Raw genomic sequence first — 21,132 nt, 5'->3', positions numbered from 1 at the left:
AGCCTTCCCCAGTTCTTCTCTTTAAGCGCCGAGGTCCCTGGCCAGGCTCCTGGGCGTCCAGCTTTCCGTGCGCTATCTCAGCAGAGCTGTGCTGAACTCGCGTCTTCTGCCGCTCGTGGAGAAGGCGCACGCGGTTCGGACCACGAGCGCAGCGCGCGCTCTGATCTGGACTCAGCCTGGCTAAGGGCCCGGCAGCCAGCTCCACCGCCCTGCACCTGCACTCTGGACCTCGCCCCAGAAGAAACCCCACCCGGCCTGTCTGACTCTGCCCATGCGTCCTCTCAGAACTCCAGGATGCACTCCTGTGTGGGGTCAAAGGTCAGTCTCTGGAATCAGTGAGGAGTGGGCTCTAGTCCCATAAAGTCACTGACCCTCACAGTGACTCAGGTTTCTAACAAGCAAAACAAGAGCATAAGTAGTACCAACATCAGAGAGTGATCGTGGATATAAAACAAGAGACACGTGGGAAGCATTTCGCATAGCACTGCCTGGGAGGATTTCCCGTGATGATGGATCTTATTGTCCAATAAGATAGCCGCTAGCCACAGGTGGCGAGTAAGTACTTGGAATGTGGCTAGTGTGACCAAGGACCGGAACTGCTAATTGCATTTAATTTTAATTAACTCACATGTGGCCAGTGGCTGCTATACTGGACAGTGGATTTTAGCACACTGCTGACACACAGTGAGTTCTCAACCAATGTTGCTATCGTTGTTAATATTATAACATAGTTGTTCAGACAAAAAGGAAAAGCACATATTATTGAGATCTCTAATCCCCCCATCACCATTTTCAAAATGCATGCACATTTATTTTATGCTTTTACCTTAACCAAGAGATTTATGTCCCCTGGAGACAGCAGTGGAGAGGGGCCCTGTCAAAACAAAAATCAGTAAATACAGACATACACACATGCATGCACACTGCATACTCCGTGCTTCTTTAGACAGCACGCAGCCTTCAAAATGGAAGCTGTAACACATGACGAAGCTGGGCCGGGCACGGGATGACAGGCGCCCTGCCTACGCCCCACGCTTGGGAGCCATAGAAAGACGTGGCAGCCCAAGTGCATGGGCTGCCAGTCCTGAGTCTGACATCAGCCTTTCTGGTCCCCGGGCTCCTTCTTGTGGCCCTTTCTCTTCTCCTGGTGGCCTCTCCTCCCCACTTCCATCAAAACCAATAGGGCCTATGGGTACTGTGGAAGACAAAGAGGCGGACGGTCCTTTATTCTCCAGATGGGTAGCAGATGTCGCTATCAGTCATTCACAGTCTAGCATGATTTTAAAGCAACTTCTTCAGCTTTCGTAGGTGAAGTAGCCTTTTAAGCCTCATTCATCATTACGAGTTGGAAAGTCTCTAACTTCAGGAAGACTTCAGAAATCAGGAGTAATTACAAAGCCTCTGAAGGTGTGCAGGAGTCCGTGGGTCACTGACTTCACATTCAAACCCGTGGTGAGTTGGAACATGGCATGCGATGATTGCGGTCAGCCCGGAGCCCAAGTGGAGCAGAGGCTGGGTTCACACTGGGGTTCAAGGGACATGAAGCTGGGGAGGAAACGGAAACTCAAAGGCAGACACTAAAGTGAGGAAGGGGTTCTTAGGAAAGAACTGGGAGACTGGTGTGCGACTTTGCAAACTTCTCGATTTTGCAGTGGAAACGGAGTACCGGAGAATCCACTCTCCAGAGGGAAGGCGGCAGGGTTTCCTCTAGATTTTCCAGATTTTCCTCTGTGGCCACAATCGGACTTGCGGTGGCTGATTCCTTCTGATTAAGTTTGACATTGGGTTTATGAATTATGACTCTAGTCTAGCCTCTTAACGAGACAATTTCCCTGGCTACCCCCCTCTCCCTGGCCCCATGGGGTTTCTGCCACATCCTGTGGCTACAGAAAGCCATGTGACAGTAGCATCGTATACGTTTGCATAGGATCATCTTGGCAGTGGCTAGGCGTATGCCTGTGTTTTCTGAGTTGAAATGCTCAAGTATTCTATCAACGCTCTGGTCTATTTCAAGAGGACACCCGAGAGAGACTGGGGTAGGACTGACTCAGCTTTGGAGGTTCTGAAGGCACTACTAGCCCGCAGGGAGAGCTCACGTGGGTTGCATCTGCTGAACAAAGCCAAGAACGTCCTTAGTTACCTGAGACCGACCCTCAGGAGGAAGGCCAACTTGTGCCACATTAATTAAAGCTTTAAAAGGGGGAGAGGGGTTTTCTTTTGATGCCTTATTATTTTCCCCGGGAAGTTAATAACCTAAGATTCCTATTGTTCAAATTGGCACATTTTCACACTGCTGGCCTTGTATTCTTTGGAATATTTTTCTGCTGTCATTTGAGCTCCTTGCAGAGTTAGAATGAGCTCTATTAGACAGCATGGCTGGGCATCAGTTAGAAAAGGAGAACAAGGAGTGAGTTTTCTGTCTAGGTACAGCGTGGCCTTGGGGATAACTCAGTTAATGTCCTGTTGTGGTCCATTTCTGTGGGTCTCACAAGATAGGTCTGAATACACAGGAGCAAGGCCGTTGTGGGGTGGTGGCCTCCTGAAGGTGGACACAGGACGCATCAGAGATTGCCATGTTTGCTCTGGAGGAATTGGTTGTTGATGGGATAAGAGAACAGGAGTGGGAAGTGCTGGGGTATAGGAGACATAGTCTGTGCCCTGCTTAGACCCTCCTTCCCTCCTGGTGTGCCCAACCACCAGCTGCCGGGATGCTGGCTGGAAGGTCACACAGAGACGTTACACAGTCAATAATGAGCTGACATGGAGGTGAGAGCGGCCGGCCTCTCCACTCGAGATGGGCCAGCTCCACGGGGCTGCTTGCTCCCCGTAGGCTCAGAATGAGCCTAGATTCCAGCTGAGCCCACAACCCCACCACGCCCTGCTTTCTTCAATCCTGGCAGGTTTCACCTCAATCAGTTGGCACAAGCAGAGGCTCTGCTTCCAGAGAACCCAAGCCTAGACAGAGGGATTCCCAGGACAGTGCAGCCCTGGAGAAACACTGTAGGCCCCACTCTCCACCCCCTGAGGGATGATGACTGTAGGAAGGGCTTAGCTCAGAAGGCCTGGGTTGTCCAAAGCCTGCACATTCCAAAGGTCCAGCCCTGGCTGGCTCCTGGGAGATAACGTCTAAGTCCTTGGAATGCCCTACCTGATAAGAGTGCCTTTGTTTACCTAGGGTCTTGGGCCAAGCAGATAATTTATGCTAACACCGTGATCTATGGCGGGGTCCTTGGACCACGTGGGAGGGCTGGAGATGGTGGAATAACCCAGCCCAGCCAGGGAGGTACCACACCTACGAGACCTGGACACCAAGGTCTGCCTGAGCGTCCCTCAGTGGCAACACCGGCTGCATTTCAGAGCACGCATGGTCATCCACGTGCCCTCTGATTAAACACAACTGCTGGGAAAACTGAGTGCTGGGAGGGGACACCCGGAACCCTGAGCCTCGTCTCTCAGGGCCTCTGCACTGTGCGTCTCCTCCCTGTGCTGCTCTTAATCTGTAATAAACCATCAACCATCGTGAGCTTAACAGCTTTCCTGAGTTCTGGGAGTCCTTCTGGTGAATCACTGAACCAGAGGGGAGTATCGGGGACCCTTGAAAACATGACTCATCTGATCAGTGAGATCACAGAGACCGACAGCTACCCAGTGGTACTTGGGACCACCTGGGGGCAGCGTGTTCAGTGAATTTAAAGGTAGTCAAAGAGAGACCCATCCTCTCTCCGTCTCTCTCTCTCTGCTCTGCCGCTGACCAGCCGCGGACATCACAGTTAGTCCACCTTGTCAGCTGGACTCTGCTGATGTAATTTTCTCTGCAGAGGTGTCAAGGTCTGGATTTGGGAGGGGTCATCTGAACCCCCTTCAGTCTTTGGCCTGAACCTTACTCTTTCACCCACTTCACCTGGGACTTGCACTTGGGTACTGGGGTGGCTGCTATAGATCTGACTCCCTCTATCCTCCAGCAAGACTTTTCACTCATCCCACTGGCAGGGCTTCAGTGAAAAGTTCCTGGACGCTTCTAGGCAGACCAGGTGCCCCTCCAGATCTCTGCTGTGCCCAGCAGCCCGGGTAAGTCAGGAACAGATGTTCAAGCCCTCAGGGGCCTCCAGGGCTTGGGTCCTTGCCTGAAACTTGTAGCAGGTCAGCCTCACAGAGGAGAAAGATGGCCTCTCCGACCCATCCTGAGGGGAAGCTCCTGCCCAGGGGAGCTTACTGGAGTCTGACACCAGCCCTGAGGCCTGAGATTCCCCAGTTGCAGCTGCCACTGGTTCCTCCATCTTGGGTAGTATCTTCTGATGGACTCATTTCTCCTGTGTCTTCATAGCTGTCGCCCCACTCACCCAGACCTGCTCATCCTCGCTGTTCCTTCCCTGGAGGGCCCACTCGTGGCCTGGTTAACTGGCTAAGCCTTTGGGGCTTCTCTGGCATTGGTAACTTAATTGGGAGGCGGTTCCCCAGAAGGTGAATATACTGCACACGAAGGACGCCTGCAGGAACCTTGGGCTAAAGTGCGGATGGATATATAGCCCAGGACCAGACACTCAGGACTGTCCATTTCCACTCAACCTGCTCTCGCTGTGAGAAAGGAAAGAAAGTTTCTTCTACTCTAAAAAGGGGGAAGCCGGGAGGTACTGACATTACTGAACAAAAGGGCAGGACACGGGCCAGTGAGGAACTTGCCGTGAATGCGGCTCTTGTCCATTTGCTCTCCCCCAAATCACCATTCATCCTTCTCTGTCCTGCTCCAGGCCCGGGAGGCTGCACCCTAGGGATGTGTCGGGGGACTCACCTGCCTGCTGGCTCTCGGGTGAGCTGGACCAATAAGAGGCACGTTAGGAAACTGGAGTGGGGGGCGGAGGCACTGCTCCCTCCTTGCCTCTGGCCAGGCTTCCTGGCAGTGGCTTTGAACCCACAATGACAGCCCCCATCTTCCCCACCAGCCTCGCTTTCTCTTGGCTCTGGAGAGAAGCACAAGGTGGTACTGGCTTCCCTCTGTGCTTTATCTCTGGGTGGCACAGCATCTCTGCTTAGTTCCCTCTGCTCACAGCTCTGTCAAAAGCCCCTTCTTAAAGTCTCTTGCACTATACGAGCTGCATTTTATTCTGCCCGAACCCCTGACTGATGATCAAGACTCGTCCAGAACAGGTAGATGACATACATACCGGTTTGCCAGGAGGCCCTCTTTCTCCTGGATTTCCAGGTACACCCTAAGAGAAGAGAGAAAGGACATTAGTTCTGCTAAGCACATAATCCTGACCCACCCTGCACACCCTCTCCCCCAACCTCTATAATCTGCCGGGTGTAACTCAGTAGAAAAAAAAATCACCCAACCGTGAAGACTGGCACCAATAAAAATTCAAGGTTTCCAATCTCAGCTGAATACCCGAAGCTTCTCAGGAAATACTCAACTGTGCCGAATGTTCAAAACAGTAAACTACCCCTCCTATAACTCCTTTCCAAAACATGGAACCGAAAACCACTCGTGCATGCAAAGTGTGTACCTGTGTGTGCACGTTTGTGTACACACACACATACACACACACACACACCCCTATCTTAAATTTCTGCCATCATTTTCCAAACACAGGAGGAAGGACCAGCTTTGAAAAAGAAGGCTCTTCTACGGAACTGACTCTAAGGGTGTAATACTGAGAGTGGAGCAGATACAATAAATTCAAGTATTTGGAGACAGGAATGAGAGGGTAACTTTCTTCTCTGAAACAGAACCCAAGGAAGGGAAGGGGAGGGTGATTTATTGTTCCTGCTTATAGTGAACCAAAACTATAGACATGGAAAGATGCGAGTCTAAGCAACAAGTCTAGCACTACTGGTTAATGGTGCCAGACCTCCGCTCCAAGAACTCATGGTTGTCTTTTATCCGTTTGGTCAGTAAGTCTGTAACGAGTAACATCTACGTGTCACCCTGTTAGGCATCAAGCACCTAGAGATGCATAAGACACATGGTTCCTACCTTCTTGGAGCTCAGATCTATCTGAACGAAAGTCAGATCACAGAGATAAGAGACGATTATCACTGTCACAAAGTGGGAAGAGATACAGCCTCAAAGAGTATTAGGTAAGTCTGTAGAATTCCCTTGAAGGGAGAAAGCCATTACACGGATGAGTTAGGAACAGGTCCATGGAGAAGATGATACCTGATCTGAGCAGAACTGACCAGCTAGGTACAAAAGAAAATTGACAAAACAACAGGAGGCACCGTGTGGGATAACCGGAGCTTACAAGTTTCTGAAAGCATCACACAAAAGCCAAAGAAGTGAAACTAGACAATGCAAGCTTACAGGGCACAGGGAATAGAGGAGCAAAACATAAAAAATGTTCATGGGGGAGGGGAGACTAGTGAAGATGACCAGCTCCCATGGGGGCATCCTGGTCAAGGGAGGTCGGGAGAGGCTGGAGAAGGGTTCGGGAGACAGAGCCTGCACCCTTTGCCTTTACTTACGTCTTGGCCAGCTGGTCCCTGGGGGCCGGGGAATCCAGGTGGGCCTCGAGATCCCTGAAGAAAAAGAAAAGACATCCCACCCACAGTTTAAGGAAAATAAGGCCCCCCTTTCCTTGGGTCGGTTCTCCTTGTATAGAAGGCCTGGTGCTCTGAGGACTCTTTGGTGGAACGTGGGTGCCTGAGAGCCGCCTTCTCAGAGCTTACGCATTTCACTGCGCTCGTGGAGGTGGATGCATTAAATACACACAGAAAGGATGCTCGGAAAGTCTTCCCCGTGAGCCTGACTGCCCAGGCCCCCTTCGCAGGCCCCTTTCTTGAGTGGACAGGGCAGCTCCTGCAGTGAGACGGGCCTGAGCTCACCTCGGGTGCCGTGTGGATAACCAGCCCCGGGTGCTGGCCAGCTGGGTAGATTGCCCTATAAGAGGCCCAGCTCAGAGCCCAGCACTCAGGTGACCATCACTATTTGTTATTGGAAAGTCATTCCCACTCTGCTGAAAATTTCTAGACACTATCAGGAATCAGCACAAATCATCTCTCATGATGGATCTCACTTCCTGTAGGAATTTTCCTGTGTCTTCCACCCACCTTACAGATTAAGAGAGAGCCCTCACTTGCTCAGGGCTATGTGGCCGGGGGTGTGAAGCCAGGATTCAAAATTAGTTCCTCTGGCAATGTGATTAAATTTGTTTAACCATGGCTGTCCTTCTGGGAAGCAGAGGTAGCAGAAAGCAAAGGCAGCGTCAGTCTGGCCAACGATCACCATCACCATGCTCACTGCACTGGGCAACGCCCCACTCCCTCTTACTCCACCATTCCATAGGTCAGTGCTTACACCTTGGAGAGTTCGCACTGTTTAACATTAAAGATTTTTTTAAACTATTGTATTTTCTGGCCCCTGCAATTTGAAATTGCTTTGATCGCATAATTTCTCCCATCAAAACCCAGCCCTCTATTTAAATCATACTGTACCTGAGGTCCTTTTTCTCCTGGTGGTCCAGAGGGGCCCTAAGAAACAAACAAACAAATAAGCTAACGAGAAGTGAAATGTTTATTTAAACATGCTGTGGTGTTTATTTCTAAGCTAGGTCTTTAACTGTCCTGAAAGGAGGAGCTGACTTCCCCCATCTTTAAGACATAGTGTCACACCCTCTCATACCACCCACTATCGTTGCACGTGGGAATCTTCCTGGAACCTTCTCCACCTGCCCCTGAACTAGTGCCACCCCATCCTGGCACCCACTGGATGTCTGACACTTGAGCCCATCTCTAGCTCTGGTGTGGAGTGGAAGCAGCATCCCAGCATCCTCGTGCTGTGCCCCCTTCCTGCTTGGGCAGCACAGGCCTTGGGGGGGCGGGTACATCCAGAGCCAGAATCCCCAGACACACACACACACACACGCGGGTCTCCCATCCTGCGAGTGTGACCAGCCTAGAATCTGGCTTCCGATGTTGCACTGAAGACGCGTCCCTTGCTTGAGGCATTAGTGTCTACTTTCAGTCCCTGCAGTGAGCACAGCTGCCCCTCAGCCCTGAGAAGGCTCTGCCCTGCCTTTCTGCCTGGACGCATGTTCTTGCCACACGCTGGTTCTCTGTTTAGATATCAGCACCCTCGGAAACCTTCCCTGGCTTCTCCCAAGAGGCTCGTTAGAAGTGGTCTCCAGCCCCTGGGTGCATCCCATCACAGACGTGTGGCCTAGTACTGTCATCACTTCGGGGCTCCATCTGTCCTCTCTACTGAAAGGACTGCGTGCTGTCTTGGGGGCGCTCGGCACGCCCTCGCCAGTGCTCAGCACGGCCCCGGGTGTGGTCAGGACGCAGCAGACCACAGCACACGGCACTCTGCTAAAATTGACATTTTATGGTATGAGGAGAACTGGAGAATCTTGTGTTATCATCCTTTCCATTGACGATCAGACTAAGGCCCAGAAGAGACAAAGAACCAGCCCAAGCCACATCGGGAGTCACTCGCCAGGTGGGTTGAGTCCTACCGCCTGTTCTCGGTTCCGTGCACCTGTGCATCCCTGCAGCAGTGCCCATGAGAACTTCCGAGATATCCCAAGAGGGAGAAGAGACGTCACTCAGAGGCATAGGTTTCTGGCAGTATGACAGGCCAGGTAACCTAAAAGCCTGCCCACCAAATGTGTCCCAGAACTGCCTGATAAAATAAAGTAAAAGCATTTCAAGTGCAGAACTGAGCACTAAAGGAAGGAGGGGACATCTCCAGAGGCCTAAGCCAAGAGGGCAAGTCGGGCAGGTAAGACAATGGACTCAGAATCCCACCTGGGGTCTACCTGACTCACAGGTCATTCTCCCTTCATTAGCTCTCACTGCTCTGTCAAGCTGTAGGTCAATGGTACACATGGACCAATATATACACATCCGAATTTCGTTCCTTTCAAAGTAGTTCCTTACTCAGACTGCACACTTATTCTTCAAGGAAAGGGCTTAGGGACAGTTTATTACTGGCCTGGGGAATGCTGTCAGATTTTAGAGGCACCTTTTGTTTCCAAATTAAACTCCATGATCCACCTCAGGCATTTGACTTGTTCATTAGACTAAGCTCCGAATTCCTCTCTCCCATCATTTAATATGAAATCTACATGTGAAGCATGGATTTTGTTGTCAAAAAGGTCTTCATTTCAAATCGGAGCTTTATCAATTATTAGTCATTTGACCTTGAGCATGTTACTTAGTTTCTCTGAGCTTCAGACTCCTCAACACAAATACAGAGCTAGGTGATCACCTTGCCTTGTGTGATCAGAAACAGAAGATCCTCTAAGTAGAGAACCAGACCGGTGCCTGGCGCATACATAACACGCATTCCCACGCTACCTTGCTAGTATACTTTTAAGAAATAGAAAAGTGTGTTGTGGAGGAGGGATTATATCATGACTTCCCAATGTCATTCCTAAATCTGAAGCCTAAACACGTGTTCAACAATAATGACCCTCTTTTCCGAGGTTACGCCCTCTGATGGGTTTGTTCAAGAGTCACTTTACCCAAAATACATATTTTGGCCTTTGACACCATTTTTCCACTAAAAGGAACTCCAGCTCCTTGTAGAAATGACTGATCCCAGATCTGGGTAAGGAGTATGTACAAATCTGGAACATCCTGTCATTCCAAAGAGCAAGGAAACTACCGAAGACTGCAGGGTCAACTTGAACAGTCTCCTATTTGCATCAAATAAGACCATTTGAACAGCGAAAGGAAGAATAACTGCAGTATGTTAAAACAAGTCAAATGTGTTTAAATCCACGGGTTCAAAATTATTGATAAAAAACAAAAACACCTCATTGATCATCTTTGCAAGATGCTAGGCAACCAAGTCGTTATTTGAAAATGATTAAAGGGAAAGCATTTATATTCTGCCTTCCATGTGAGCTGTTCCACTGGGTATCCGAATTGTACATGAGGGAACATCTCTCCATACAGAAGTATCCTAGCTAACACATAAAAAAGAACCGACTGAACTAGAATAGCACCAATTTGCAAGCCCTGATGTGCTAACTGATCTACACCTTGTCTATCAAAGGGTGTGAATGTCACAGCAAAGACACCACTGGACATCACACGCCTCCTGATGGCAGTCTTGCCAGAAAGATCAAACCTGAATCTGCTCCAGCCTCGACGCCCAAGTACGGGTGTATAGGAAACACAGGGACAGAGCAGTGCTAAACTGTTCTATGAGCAAAGTCCAGACGGTGGGAAGTTCTGAGACCAAACAATAAATCTTGTCTCATCAATTAAAATATTGCCATTTATATTTATATAAATTTGAAATTTGATCCCCTCTCCCTCCCTCCCATAGATATCTATTTGAAAACACAGCTCGTTTCATTCTCCATCATCTCTTATCTGAAGGGCTCATGGGTACCAGGCTAAGTGCTGGGCTTGCCTTTCATCAGCCCAGTGAGCCAGGCACACTGTCTGAACCTCTCTAAGCCTCAGTTTCCTCATCTGTAAGCTGGAAACAATCATAGTTCAGGCTCACAGAACCACTACAAAGACTGAGGGGGGCAGTGCACGTAAAGGGCCTCCCACCAGAGCCTGGCCCGTTGTATAAGTGCTCAGTATGCCTAGGAATTATTATTAGGAACAACAAAAAGCCTTCTTGAGATCAGAAAGGAGAGTTTTCAACCAGAAGTGAGAGTAGAAATTTATTTAAACCCCCCCCCCCTTTTTTTTTCCCATTAAGAGAAGAATTCCCTCAGACTTTAATCTAAAAAGCCAAGATTGGGATATTCAGCTCCTGGTTATACAGGGAGCCCTGGGGTCTGGGGCCGTGTGTTGTCGGTAGGGATCCTCCCCAACCCCTCCTCTTCTGCCCACGGGACCCTGCTCTGCGCACAAGACCTTGCTCTGCGCACAGTGCAAGACGAGAGCGCGTGGCCGGGAATGAAGCCCTGCAGAGCCTGTCCTGAGTGTCGGCTTTGAGGTACCTCTCAAGAAATGCCTGGTGTCCCCAAGTAGCAGCCGGGCAGATGGGGCTAGCTGGCTGTACATGCTCGTTTCGAGGGGCCACAGGCCAGCCTAACTCCAGGACAACAGGAGTGGCTCTGTGGTTCTTAGAACCAAAGGAATTGGACTAAACCAGCAGATACGACATATGAACAGAAACAACAGCTAGACTTGCAGGTCAATAGTTCGGAAGTGGTAATGTACGTGAGAAGACCCTGGCACAGGAAAGGACAATGTAAATGTGAACTTCTGTTCTACCACTGCCCTGCTTGGGCATCCGCTTGGAGCTGAAATGCTGGCATCCAATCCCAGTTCTACCACATCCTAACTGTGGCTTCAGGCAAGTGTCACATCTCTTAAGTGGTTTCCTTTATTTGTAAAATGAAAGGGAGAACAAGATCTGCCTGGAAGTGTGGCTGGGAGGATTGGATGAGAAGTTGTCCACGAGATAAATGAGAGAATGGGTGTGGGTGCCCTGCTCACCCCCGACCCTGCAGTAGGCAGGCCACGTGAGCTGCGGTTACAGCTGCTCTAGCTTTTAGCGGCTTTCATTTCTGTTCTTATTATATTACTCCCTAGAAGAGGGGGAGCAGAAGAAAAAAAAAGAACCTACGGGTTAGGACACGTGACACCTTCCAGTTAGGACACGTGATGTATGTTTTTGCACACAATCAGCTCCATGCTTCCTTTTCCCCGATCACACTGTTGGTCTATTAAGGGCTGTTGAACTAGTTTTCTTTGTATGTGACCCTCAGCGCCTGGGCAAACAGGCGTCAGAACAAGTGACTCCAGAGAGGGAAAACTGAAGATGTAGAGAACGGAGGCGCAATTTCAGCCAGAAAAGGTTGAGAAAGACGTCTGGGAAGGACTTTTATGACCTCAGAAGGTCCAAGGCAAGGTTCCAAGTGTTATTACCAATACTACCACATTGTAATCTGCCCAGCACCCCTGATTCATAAGGAAACTACTGCTCAGCACGGAGTCTTGGGGTGCGGGCTGCCAGCGGGAATCCCGCCCTTGCAGACCTCAGGCTCCAAGGCTCAGTGAGCTTCAGCAACACTTTGATCTGCCCTCAGACGCTGCAAAAGGAAGATCAGAGGCAACCTGAGGATCAAAGGGATTTTTTTGGTTAATGTCTTGAAGGGAGAAGCCAAGACTCCAAACAACTGCCTCCCCATCCACCCCCCGCCCCACGATGTGCAGGCGTCGGCAGAGAAAGTCCCGGGCTCCTTCCAGGGGTCAGCGCTGCTCCTGGACGCCGAAGGCCTTGGAGCTCAGCGCCACGGAAGGAAGGACGAGAAGAATCCAGCCTTCACGTGAGCACGTAATGGAAGCGAACAACCCTGCCCATCCTGCCAAAGCCACAGGAGAGCTGAAGCAGAGGAAGAGAACTGGCTTTGGAGGATGTGGCAGTGATCTGCACCCTGGCCCTGGCCCAGCTGCGTGACACTGGCCAAGTCACCTCACCTTCTGAGCCTCAGACTGCTTACCCGGAAAACACTAACGAAGCAGGCACCTTCAGGACCTCTCTCCAAATCCCCTGGGCACGCACCCACCTGGCAGCTCCTCGCTGAAGGTGCCTGCCCCGGGGGCGTCTGTAGCCGTAAGGGGATGCTCGCCCCGAGTGCAGGGCAGCTCCACGGGAGCAGCCTTCCACCAATGCCCAACGGGAGTCGGTATGCAAACACCTCGGCTCTGCCGCCCTTTTCGAAGAACAGCTCTGCAGCCGTACCCCAGTCTCCAAGGGCTTGTCAGTGGAGGCTGCCACTCCCTAAGGGCTGATTTCTGAGACAACTTCCCAAATAAACTCCTTGCCCTTGAATCCTGTTCTCAGGAGATGCTTCTGCAGAAGCCCAGCCTTCACCAAGGGATAAACCAACTTTCAGGGGACTGAAGGGTTGAGGATGTGGACGCTTCTGGACTCAGCACAGGACCACATATGGACCACTCAGCCAGTGGCAGGGCTCCTGTAAAGCAGAGGCGTGTGAGGGACGAACTCACAGCCTGTCGGCACCCCTTCTCCACCTTCTCCGCGCACCCGCTCTCAACACACCCCTGAGCCCTCATTACCGACAGCCAGGCCATTAGAAAGGAGCGTCAGCCAGAGACAGAATTCATGAAAATTCAGTAACGCTGCCCCCACCACGGAGGCTTTTAATAAGTCGAAGTGGAGGGAGGACACTGAATAGTTGATTTTCGGCCTCTTGGCTGGAAGCAGCCAATTACTTTTCAGGTGGAATCACTGGGGTAGTAACGTATTTCCCGGGCGATTTCATGGCTCTGAAGCGGGAGGTGGGGCGAGGAGTGCCTGCCTCTGCTGTCTGGCTTTCTGATTAAGGGCTTGATATGATGGATCCTGGGGAGCGGACGGGGCATGGAAAGACCCGTGAAATGACAGAGGGACCACCCAGCTTACAGCCCTGCGGTTCCTCTTTCAGTCCGTTTCTCTCCTAAGGGGCTAATTCCTGCATGATTCAGAATCCTAATTCTAACAGAGCAGGCCCCGTGAAAAGCGGGATTTCAGAAGGAAGGAAGCCTGAGCGCTGTCTCTTCAGTACACCCTCTGCCACGTTGTTCCTCCTGGCTACCAGCAGATGAAGAAAAACAGCCAAAGACAAAAGATAAAACGGATGTAATAGAGGGTTTTGTTCATCAGAAATTTTAGCGGAGAATCTCTTCTAAGAAAAACAGACTAAAACTGGACATTTCCAAGAGGATACCACCTGCCTTCTCCCTGGTTTCCGGGGACCTTTAGGAAGACACAAGGCCACTGGTCTTCCTACCACCTTGAAGGTCGCCCCGTTGCTGGGGGCTGGAGTGGAAGTGACGTGGTCATTTCTGGTACGAGGCGCACTTGGTAGGGGGGTGGTCAGAGAAGAGAGAGCCCCGGGGAATTTCAGGGACAAAGTGAGAGGCCCAAGACCAGCCCTGGGGTGTAAGAGCACTACCAGGGGGAGAAAAGGGGGTTTTAATTTAACAAGTGGCACTGTGGGTGATACACTGGATTTCCTCTCAAATTCTTTGAGAGACAGGTGAGGAATGAATGGGATCACTTTATTTCTTGAATGCAAAACCAAGCAGAGACCGGGTCATGTACTGCTCCAGTTTATATTCAGATTACATTGAACAGGGGTGAAGTTAGACTGTGCTTCTGGGTTAAGATAATAATGATCCCAACAATATCAACACTGATACATGCGCAGTTTGGATATTAAGAGGCTTAGCAACAGTATCTGTAAACCATTGGGTATTGGAGCTTCCTTTAAATAACAGTAAGACAAGTGCTACAGACTGAATGTTCACGTCTCCCCAAAATTCATACATAGAAACCTTAACCCCCAGTGCGATGGTATTTGGAAATAGGGGTTTGGGGTGATTAGGGCACAAGGGTGAAGCCCTTATGAATGGAATTAGTCTTTCTAAAGAAACTTCAGAAAACCCCCTGACGCTTTCCACCCACCACATGAGGACATACAAAAAACAGCCATCTATGAACCAGAAAGCGGGCCCTCACCAGACACTGGATCCGCCAGCACCTTGATCTCGGACTTCTTAGCCTCTAGTACTGTGGAAAGTAAATTTCTATTGTGTTTAAGCCCCCAGTCTAAGGAGTTTTTGTTACAGCAGCCCAAACAGACTAAGACAACGTGGCTGCCAGAAAACCAGCAAATGCAAGGTTAAGGTGCATGAATAAGGTACTGTGTCCTTAGCAAAGAAGGGAGTAAACAGAGGACAAAACCCCAGGATTGAAAACTGGTCTTAAGTTCTGAAAGTCATCATTCAGTAAAAGGGGTGGGGATGGGGGGGGGGAGGTGGGCTCTTTGTGGTACAAAGGGGAGAATTAGAAGCAGCGGTAGAAGATACAGACAAGCATAATCCTACACTCTCTGGAAAGAAATTCCTAAAAAATGTCTATTCTCTACAGAAATAACTGTCCAAATATCAAACCCAGATGTACTAGCTTTGAAAGAAGTGTCTCCTATTCCTGGAGGTCTTCGGGGTATGCTGGCTGAAGACGCTCACAGCAATCCTCAACTTGGATGGGGCCTGGGGGTCATGGATGCTCATGACCTCTCACAGCTCAAAGGTTTTACGGTTCTTAAAGTTACCACCTCCAGGGAGCCTGCCAGCTCACACCCAGGAGACTGATGTGAATTATTCATCAAAACCACCAATCCAAAGACCACTTCCTAGATTTTATTTTGGAGATAAAAACCTTCTTGATTCCACTTACGTTCTCACCTGTACGTTAATTGGAGGAAGAGGGGTAATGAACTCATTTTTGCCTGAAATACATGAAAGCATGCTGTTTCTTCCACATCACACCCCTTTCCCAACCAATTCACGTTCACTGGCTATACCTCAGTTTTTGCAAAGTCTGGCCAGTGAGCACTGTTTTTTCCTTTTTATTTTTTAGTGAGTTTTGTTCTCTCACTCCTCTTTGAATGAGACAAGTCTTGGTCTCCCCAGAAAAGCCTTATTCCTATAAGAAATACACCAAGTTTTAGAAACAGTGTCAGTCACGGTGGACAGACCTACAGCCTGGCCGGCCCAGGCATCAACGACCCACTACCAGATTAGCCGGGAAAGGCGTGTCCCTGCTGCAGGGCCTGAGCAGCAGGTCCCCTGGGAGCCAGCAGGGGCTGGCTGTGTGCCAGGGAGCAAGGGTGTGCTGGGTGGGTAAGGACTCACAGGAGGGCCAGTGACCCCAATGCCCGGGTCTCCATGGTTGCCAGGAGAGCCGGGGATCCCAGGTGCACCACGGTCCCCCTGCAAAGAGAAAACACAAGGTGAAGAGGTCAGCTCTGGGCAAGAGAGAGCCAGGGTGCAGGGGAATTATGCCCCTCCCACTGTCCGATCACACTCTCCAGCCAGCACTTCTGCCCCAACCCGGATTCCGAGTGCCCCCTGAAGTTCATCCAAGCTGCCATCATCCCACCCAGTCCAACACCCGTGGACCACAGCCACTGACCACGACCATGCACCTTTCAGGGCTGACCATGCCCCAACCCTGACCATGGCTCCAGATGTGATTATAACAATGTGACACCTCCCCCCCCAACGTGACCACAATTCCAAGTTTGCCCCCATCCTGGACCCATGACCATGTACCCACATTTCAGCTTAATGCCCACATCACCAATACATTAATCCATCATTTCACCAATAATTTGCCAAGTACCTACATTTTGTGGGTCACTTTTCCAGGGGGTGGGAGCGGGGAGAACGACTGAGATGTAACCTTTGCCTCGTGCATGGCGGTTAATATAGTGCACGTTTAAGTTCTGCCTTCAGCGCTCAGTCACTGCTGGCTTAAGAGAGCGACACGTTTCCTGAGCTCTAGTCCTTCATTTACGAAGGGCAGGTAGTAGCAGGAGCTGCCAGGCCCGCAGACGCCGTGCCTGTTAGGGGATCGTGCCTACAGGGCGCCCGGCACAGCAGCCAGTGCACGTAGGCCGTCGGGGCTGCGGCTGTTCTCAGGTGCCTGTCATTCTGGACGATGATCGGAAGAGTAGAGGGGAAGGAAAGAAGAAAAGGGAAGAAGTTCTGCTTTGCCACTTGCTGTAGAAGGATGCTGAGACAGTCACGCCTTCTTCTGCACAATTTCAAAATCCTCCCCCTCTGAGAACAAGAGCTTATCCTAACTGAGATGGCAGCCAAAGCCGACTTGCACTGACACAGGCTATTTACAGTCTTTACACATCTCGTTTTGCGTGGATACTTACACGTTTCTGTTACATCAATATTAACGAGTCTGATGAGGAAAGCTGCCCCCCCACACCACGGTAAATGCAATGTATGCTGCTTGCAAATTATTACCTTTCTAAATTCCAAAATAAATTCAATCCGAAGCACACAGGGCCCCCAGGATTTTGTGTAAGAAACTGTGCACCTCTGTTAGGTCAGCAGACGGCAGCCAAGCCTGATACTGAAATGGGGGGTGACCCCGGTGAAAGCACTTAACATCTCCAGGATGAGTTAACTCGTATGACAGTTGGAAACAGCCTTAGGAGGTCATTATGAAGAGCCGATGAGATAATGTGCAGCATGTTTATTTCAGGTAGAACCTGGCGTTGCTAGGCAACACTGCTTTATTAAGGTTTATGTGTTTAAGCATTAAGGGAAAACCCTATTAATCACCAGCTTATCCTGTAACCACCATCTCAATTTGAAAACTTTACATTTTGGACCTTTAAGAAAAGTCACGCTTCAAGATGATTTGTTTTTCTTGCAGTATGACTGTTCCTAGGATGAGTATATAAGTTATATACTCGTTCAACTAATGTTGGTTGTTTATTCATTGCAAACCGCAGCCCAGACTCCAAGACCAAAGATGACTCGACCATGAGCCCATTTTCAATACTCCGTGTTAAATTCAGAAGAGAAAGCGAAACAGGGCTTGTGAAGTTCTCACAAAAGAGATGAACCACAATCCAAACCTCTCACTAAACTCTGGTAACACTGTCTCTTTCCCTCCTCCCTCCAGGTGGACGGTGGTGACGTGTCCTGAGAGCTGCGGCATCCCTCTGTCCCACCCTCGCTTCTGTAAACAGTCCCCAAGAAATCCTCTTCAGAGCCCCAGATGGTGCCTTCTGTTTCTTTAGAATAATATGATATGGCTGATTCTGGGAAGTACAAGGTGCCTGGGACTGCCAGGAGATCTGATTTGTGTGCCTCGGGAAGGTAGGAAGTCAAGAAATAAGGCAAATGTGGGAAAAGGGTAATGAACTAAGAATGAACATGATCAGTGCCGTGTCCCTCACCAGCACATTGTAGCAGCGAGAGGATGAGGCAGAAGGCGTCAAACTGGCCGTCAGGTGATGACAAGTCCAGTCTTAGGACTGAAACCGAGCTCCCCTAAAATCCAGTTCCCCCGTGAGTTGATGGCTAACCTCTCTCTATCCCAAACTTTATTCCCGTTCTTGCCCTGCCCCTGTTTCTCTCAGGACTGAAGAGTATCAAAGAAAAGGCGGGACTGAAACTGAACAGGGCCCTGTACCTTCCCCGGTACAACCCCCTCGAGGTCGTGTCCTCACTTCTTTGGCCTTCACCGAGTTCCAAAGAGCAGACTCAAGCAGTTACCAATTAGGGAAGAGAGGGGAAGCAGACACAAAGGAACAGTGGTTAGGCGAGAAAAGTTATGGTAACCCGTACAACAGCTGAGCAATAAAACAGCCTCAGGACTCCTAGTTCCTCCTCAAGGGATATACGTAACCATCTGACACGTACCTTCGAGCTGTTCTGCAGAAATAAAGACGCCCACCCACTAGAGGATGCTGACCACAAGCATGTAGACCCCAGACTGGCTGGAACCAGAAGGCTGATGACTGAGATCCCCAAACATCACCCTGTCACCTCACCACCAGTCAATGAGAGAAATGTCCGCGAGCTGATCACACACCCTACGACCCTCACCTTCCCGTTGCTTTTAAACCCTTGTCTGAAAGCCATCAGGGGTTCAGGTCTCACTAGCCGTCCATCCTCTTTGCTTGGCCCGGCAACAAACACTACTTTCCTTCACCACAACCCGGTGTCTGTAGAGAGGCTTTGCCGCGAATCAGGCAAGTGCACCCGAGCTCCGTTCCTAACAGAACAATGTCAATCTGGTCCTGTGACTTTGCATAAATGCCATAACCTCTCTGGCACCTTAAGACCCTCATCAATTAGGGAAAAAAAGAACATTCTACCAAATTCCCATGTATCTTCCGTAGACTCATTTACAAGGTAAGAAACCATATAACATGAAATATTTTATAATTATATTTTATCAGCCGAATCAGAAGACAGAAAATAAACTAAGCACACAAAAATGTCAGAAATATCCATGTTGTTTTGCACCCGTTCCTCTTCACAGTGGTTAATGTAAACTTCTTCCTATTACTTTCTGTCTTATCGTGGCTTACCCCTTCTTCCCAAGGCTCTATTTCATGCGCAGCACAAAACCCTAACCACTGAAAGCTAAATCACACCAACGGTGGAATCTGAATTTTTCCATGCGGTCTGTTCACACCCCTGCTTCTTGCACCAGCTGTTCCCCTCGTGGGGATGTTGTCTGATCCAGGTTCTAAGCTTCCAAACACTTCCCCACCAATTAAGACTCAGCCCAATCATTCCATCTCCATAAACCCACCTCCGCCTGCCCTCCTCTCTGCCTTCCGGAAGGTATTCGAATATACCCTCATTAATCTTAACACACTGCCCTCCCATTTTGTCTGTCTGACCCTCTGACTTCTGTGTGTCTTAAAAGAAGAAGAAAACTATCCATTCATTCCTTTAACCATTAATCCAACAAATATTTGTAAAGTACCAAAAATGAGTCAGACCCTATGTTGGGTACAATCTCTACACGCTTTCGCATCCACAATGCCCAGTGTAGGGCCTGGAATAGCCCTTTAATGGCCAATTCCTGAACGCCCGAATGAATGAACCTCATCACTCACATTTTGTCAGGTACTAAATTTTGCTTTTGACCAAAATCAACTTTTTACCCAGGAGGGAACATGATGAAAGACCTCTCCCAGCCCAGCCCAGAATCTGAGTCACACTGATTGATCTCTGCTGCAGGGTAGCCAGGCCTGGCCCTGGTATGTTTATGCCCCTTTGTGATGCCAACATTTACCCCAAGCAACTACACATCAGAGCTTAACGGACTGAAACTTTGAGAAAGTGGCTTCAAGAAAAGGGCAAAAGACCTTAAAGCCTGGTCAGCAAAAGCAAGAAGGCTCCTGATTGGGAAAAAAGGGGCGTGTGAGCTGTAATCTGTAATACTGACTGGAGTATCTGTTTTGGCTGCAAAACATTCTGGGCCAGTTCAACACTGTTCAGGGAAGAGATGTGTGAAGTCATGGAAGGAGAATGACATTTACTGAACATTTATGTGCTGTGAGATCACTTATCCACAGGAGCCCTTTGGGGGTTAACTATGCTTTACTCCTTTATACAGAAAAGGAAGAGAGTCTGAAAGAATAAGCCACTTGCCCTTAAGTCATCTATCTTGCAAGTAGCTAAGCTGGGATCCTAACCCAGTTCTGTATGAAGGCAAAGTCTGTTCATTTTGCTAGAAATAAGTCCACCCAAGAGAAGGAAAGGCATCTTTAAGAGTCTTCCTGCGGTTGTAAGCAATTAGGAAGGGCTGAGGAGGTGCCCAGGAAAACCCTTATACACTATAGCACCCACCCTGAAATCCCCAGGGGTTTTCAGTCAGCACCAGGAACCACGGACAGTGCCTGGGCAAGGCACACTGCTGAACGCTCCCTGCTACCTCTCTCTCTCTCTCTCTCTGTGTCCCCTTCCTCCCTCCTGGTCCCCCCCACGGGCCCCCCATTCTACAACTAAAGACCTGAATTCCAATTTACCTTCCCAGCTGACTAGGGAAACCTTCATTCTAAACTACATTCTAACTTACAAATATATATTATACAATATTAACACTGAAAGGGTCATCTGTTTACACATCTCACATTTGAAACAGGAAGATGTGTTTGGCCAAAGGGACAGCACGACTTACCGTGGGTCCCATGGAGTTGAAAATGGCTGGTCAACTGGACCCCAGGGCAAGGCCCCCTGCACTCCTCACACCCCGGGGTCTCAGCCTTCCTCTCTACTCCTCACTGCTGCCTCTCCCACTTCCACTTGGGCTCTCTCTCCAGCAACTTGCCTACAGGTTCCCCACCTTCATGCTGCAACCGTGAAGCAGACTCCACGGGGCGATCTAATGATAAGAGTCACTAACATCTACAGAGCATGTACCTGTGACAAGCAGAGGTAGACAACTATTTTTATTTGCATTATATCATTTTTCCCCAAACTGCCTGGGAGAAAGATTTCATCAACCTCAGAAATATCACAGAGAAAAGGACCTTTTAAGCCATCTTCCCCATCTCCCATTTCTGGTGCCCTTTCCAGTGCCCTTGCCTTCCTTCCAGGTCCTGAAGGTCCTCCTCTAGGGGGGAAATCGAGAGCACAGGAGCGCTGCCAGTCAGACTCTGGGCTCACAGCATCACAGCGGAACCTCGGAGACACGCCTTCAGTTGGCTGTTAATTCACAGGGCCTCCAGAATCTGGTCCTGCTTCCTGCTCCTTTCCATACACTCCCACTGTTCCAGGTACAGGGAACTATCTTACACGCCCTCAAATTCAGGCAAAGTTGTTTCCAATTTTTTTTTTCTTCAGAAACTGGGGAGTTGCCAAATATTTGCTCAGATCACTCAA

The 21,132-nt window shown here is 49.6% G+C and overlaps 1 protein-coding gene across 1 annotated transcript in view; it reads right to left on the bottom strand.

The window, feature by feature from the left end:
- Positions 1-21,132, bottom strand: part of COL22A1 (collagen type XXII alpha 1 chain) — a 233,432-nt gene that overhangs the window by 53,483 nt on the left and 158,817 nt on the right. Inside the window, exons 39-43 of the mRNA XM_022555244.2 lie at positions 15,613-15,690; positions 7,429-7,464; positions 6,460-6,513; positions 5,163-5,207; positions 827-874 (exon numbers count right to left, since the gene is read on the bottom strand). Coding sequence (XP_022410952.1) covers positions 827-874; positions 5,163-5,207; positions 6,460-6,513; positions 7,429-7,464; positions 15,613-15,690 — 261 coding nt within the window. The remainder of the gene's footprint in view (positions 1-826; positions 875-5,162; positions 5,208-6,459; positions 6,514-7,428; positions 7,465-15,612; positions 15,691-21,132) is intronic.

The sequence above is a fragment of the Delphinapterus leucas genome, chromosome 17 (assembly GCF_059928025.1).
Source record: "Delphinapterus leucas isolate spDelLeu-1000000601 "Yukka" chromosome 17, BTC_Dleu_Yukka2, whole genome shotgun sequence".
NCBI classification, from domain to species: Eukaryota; Metazoa; Chordata; class Mammalia; order Artiodactyla; family Monodontidae; genus Delphinapterus; species Delphinapterus leucas.
This window is presented reverse-complemented; position numbering and strand designations above follow the sequence as displayed.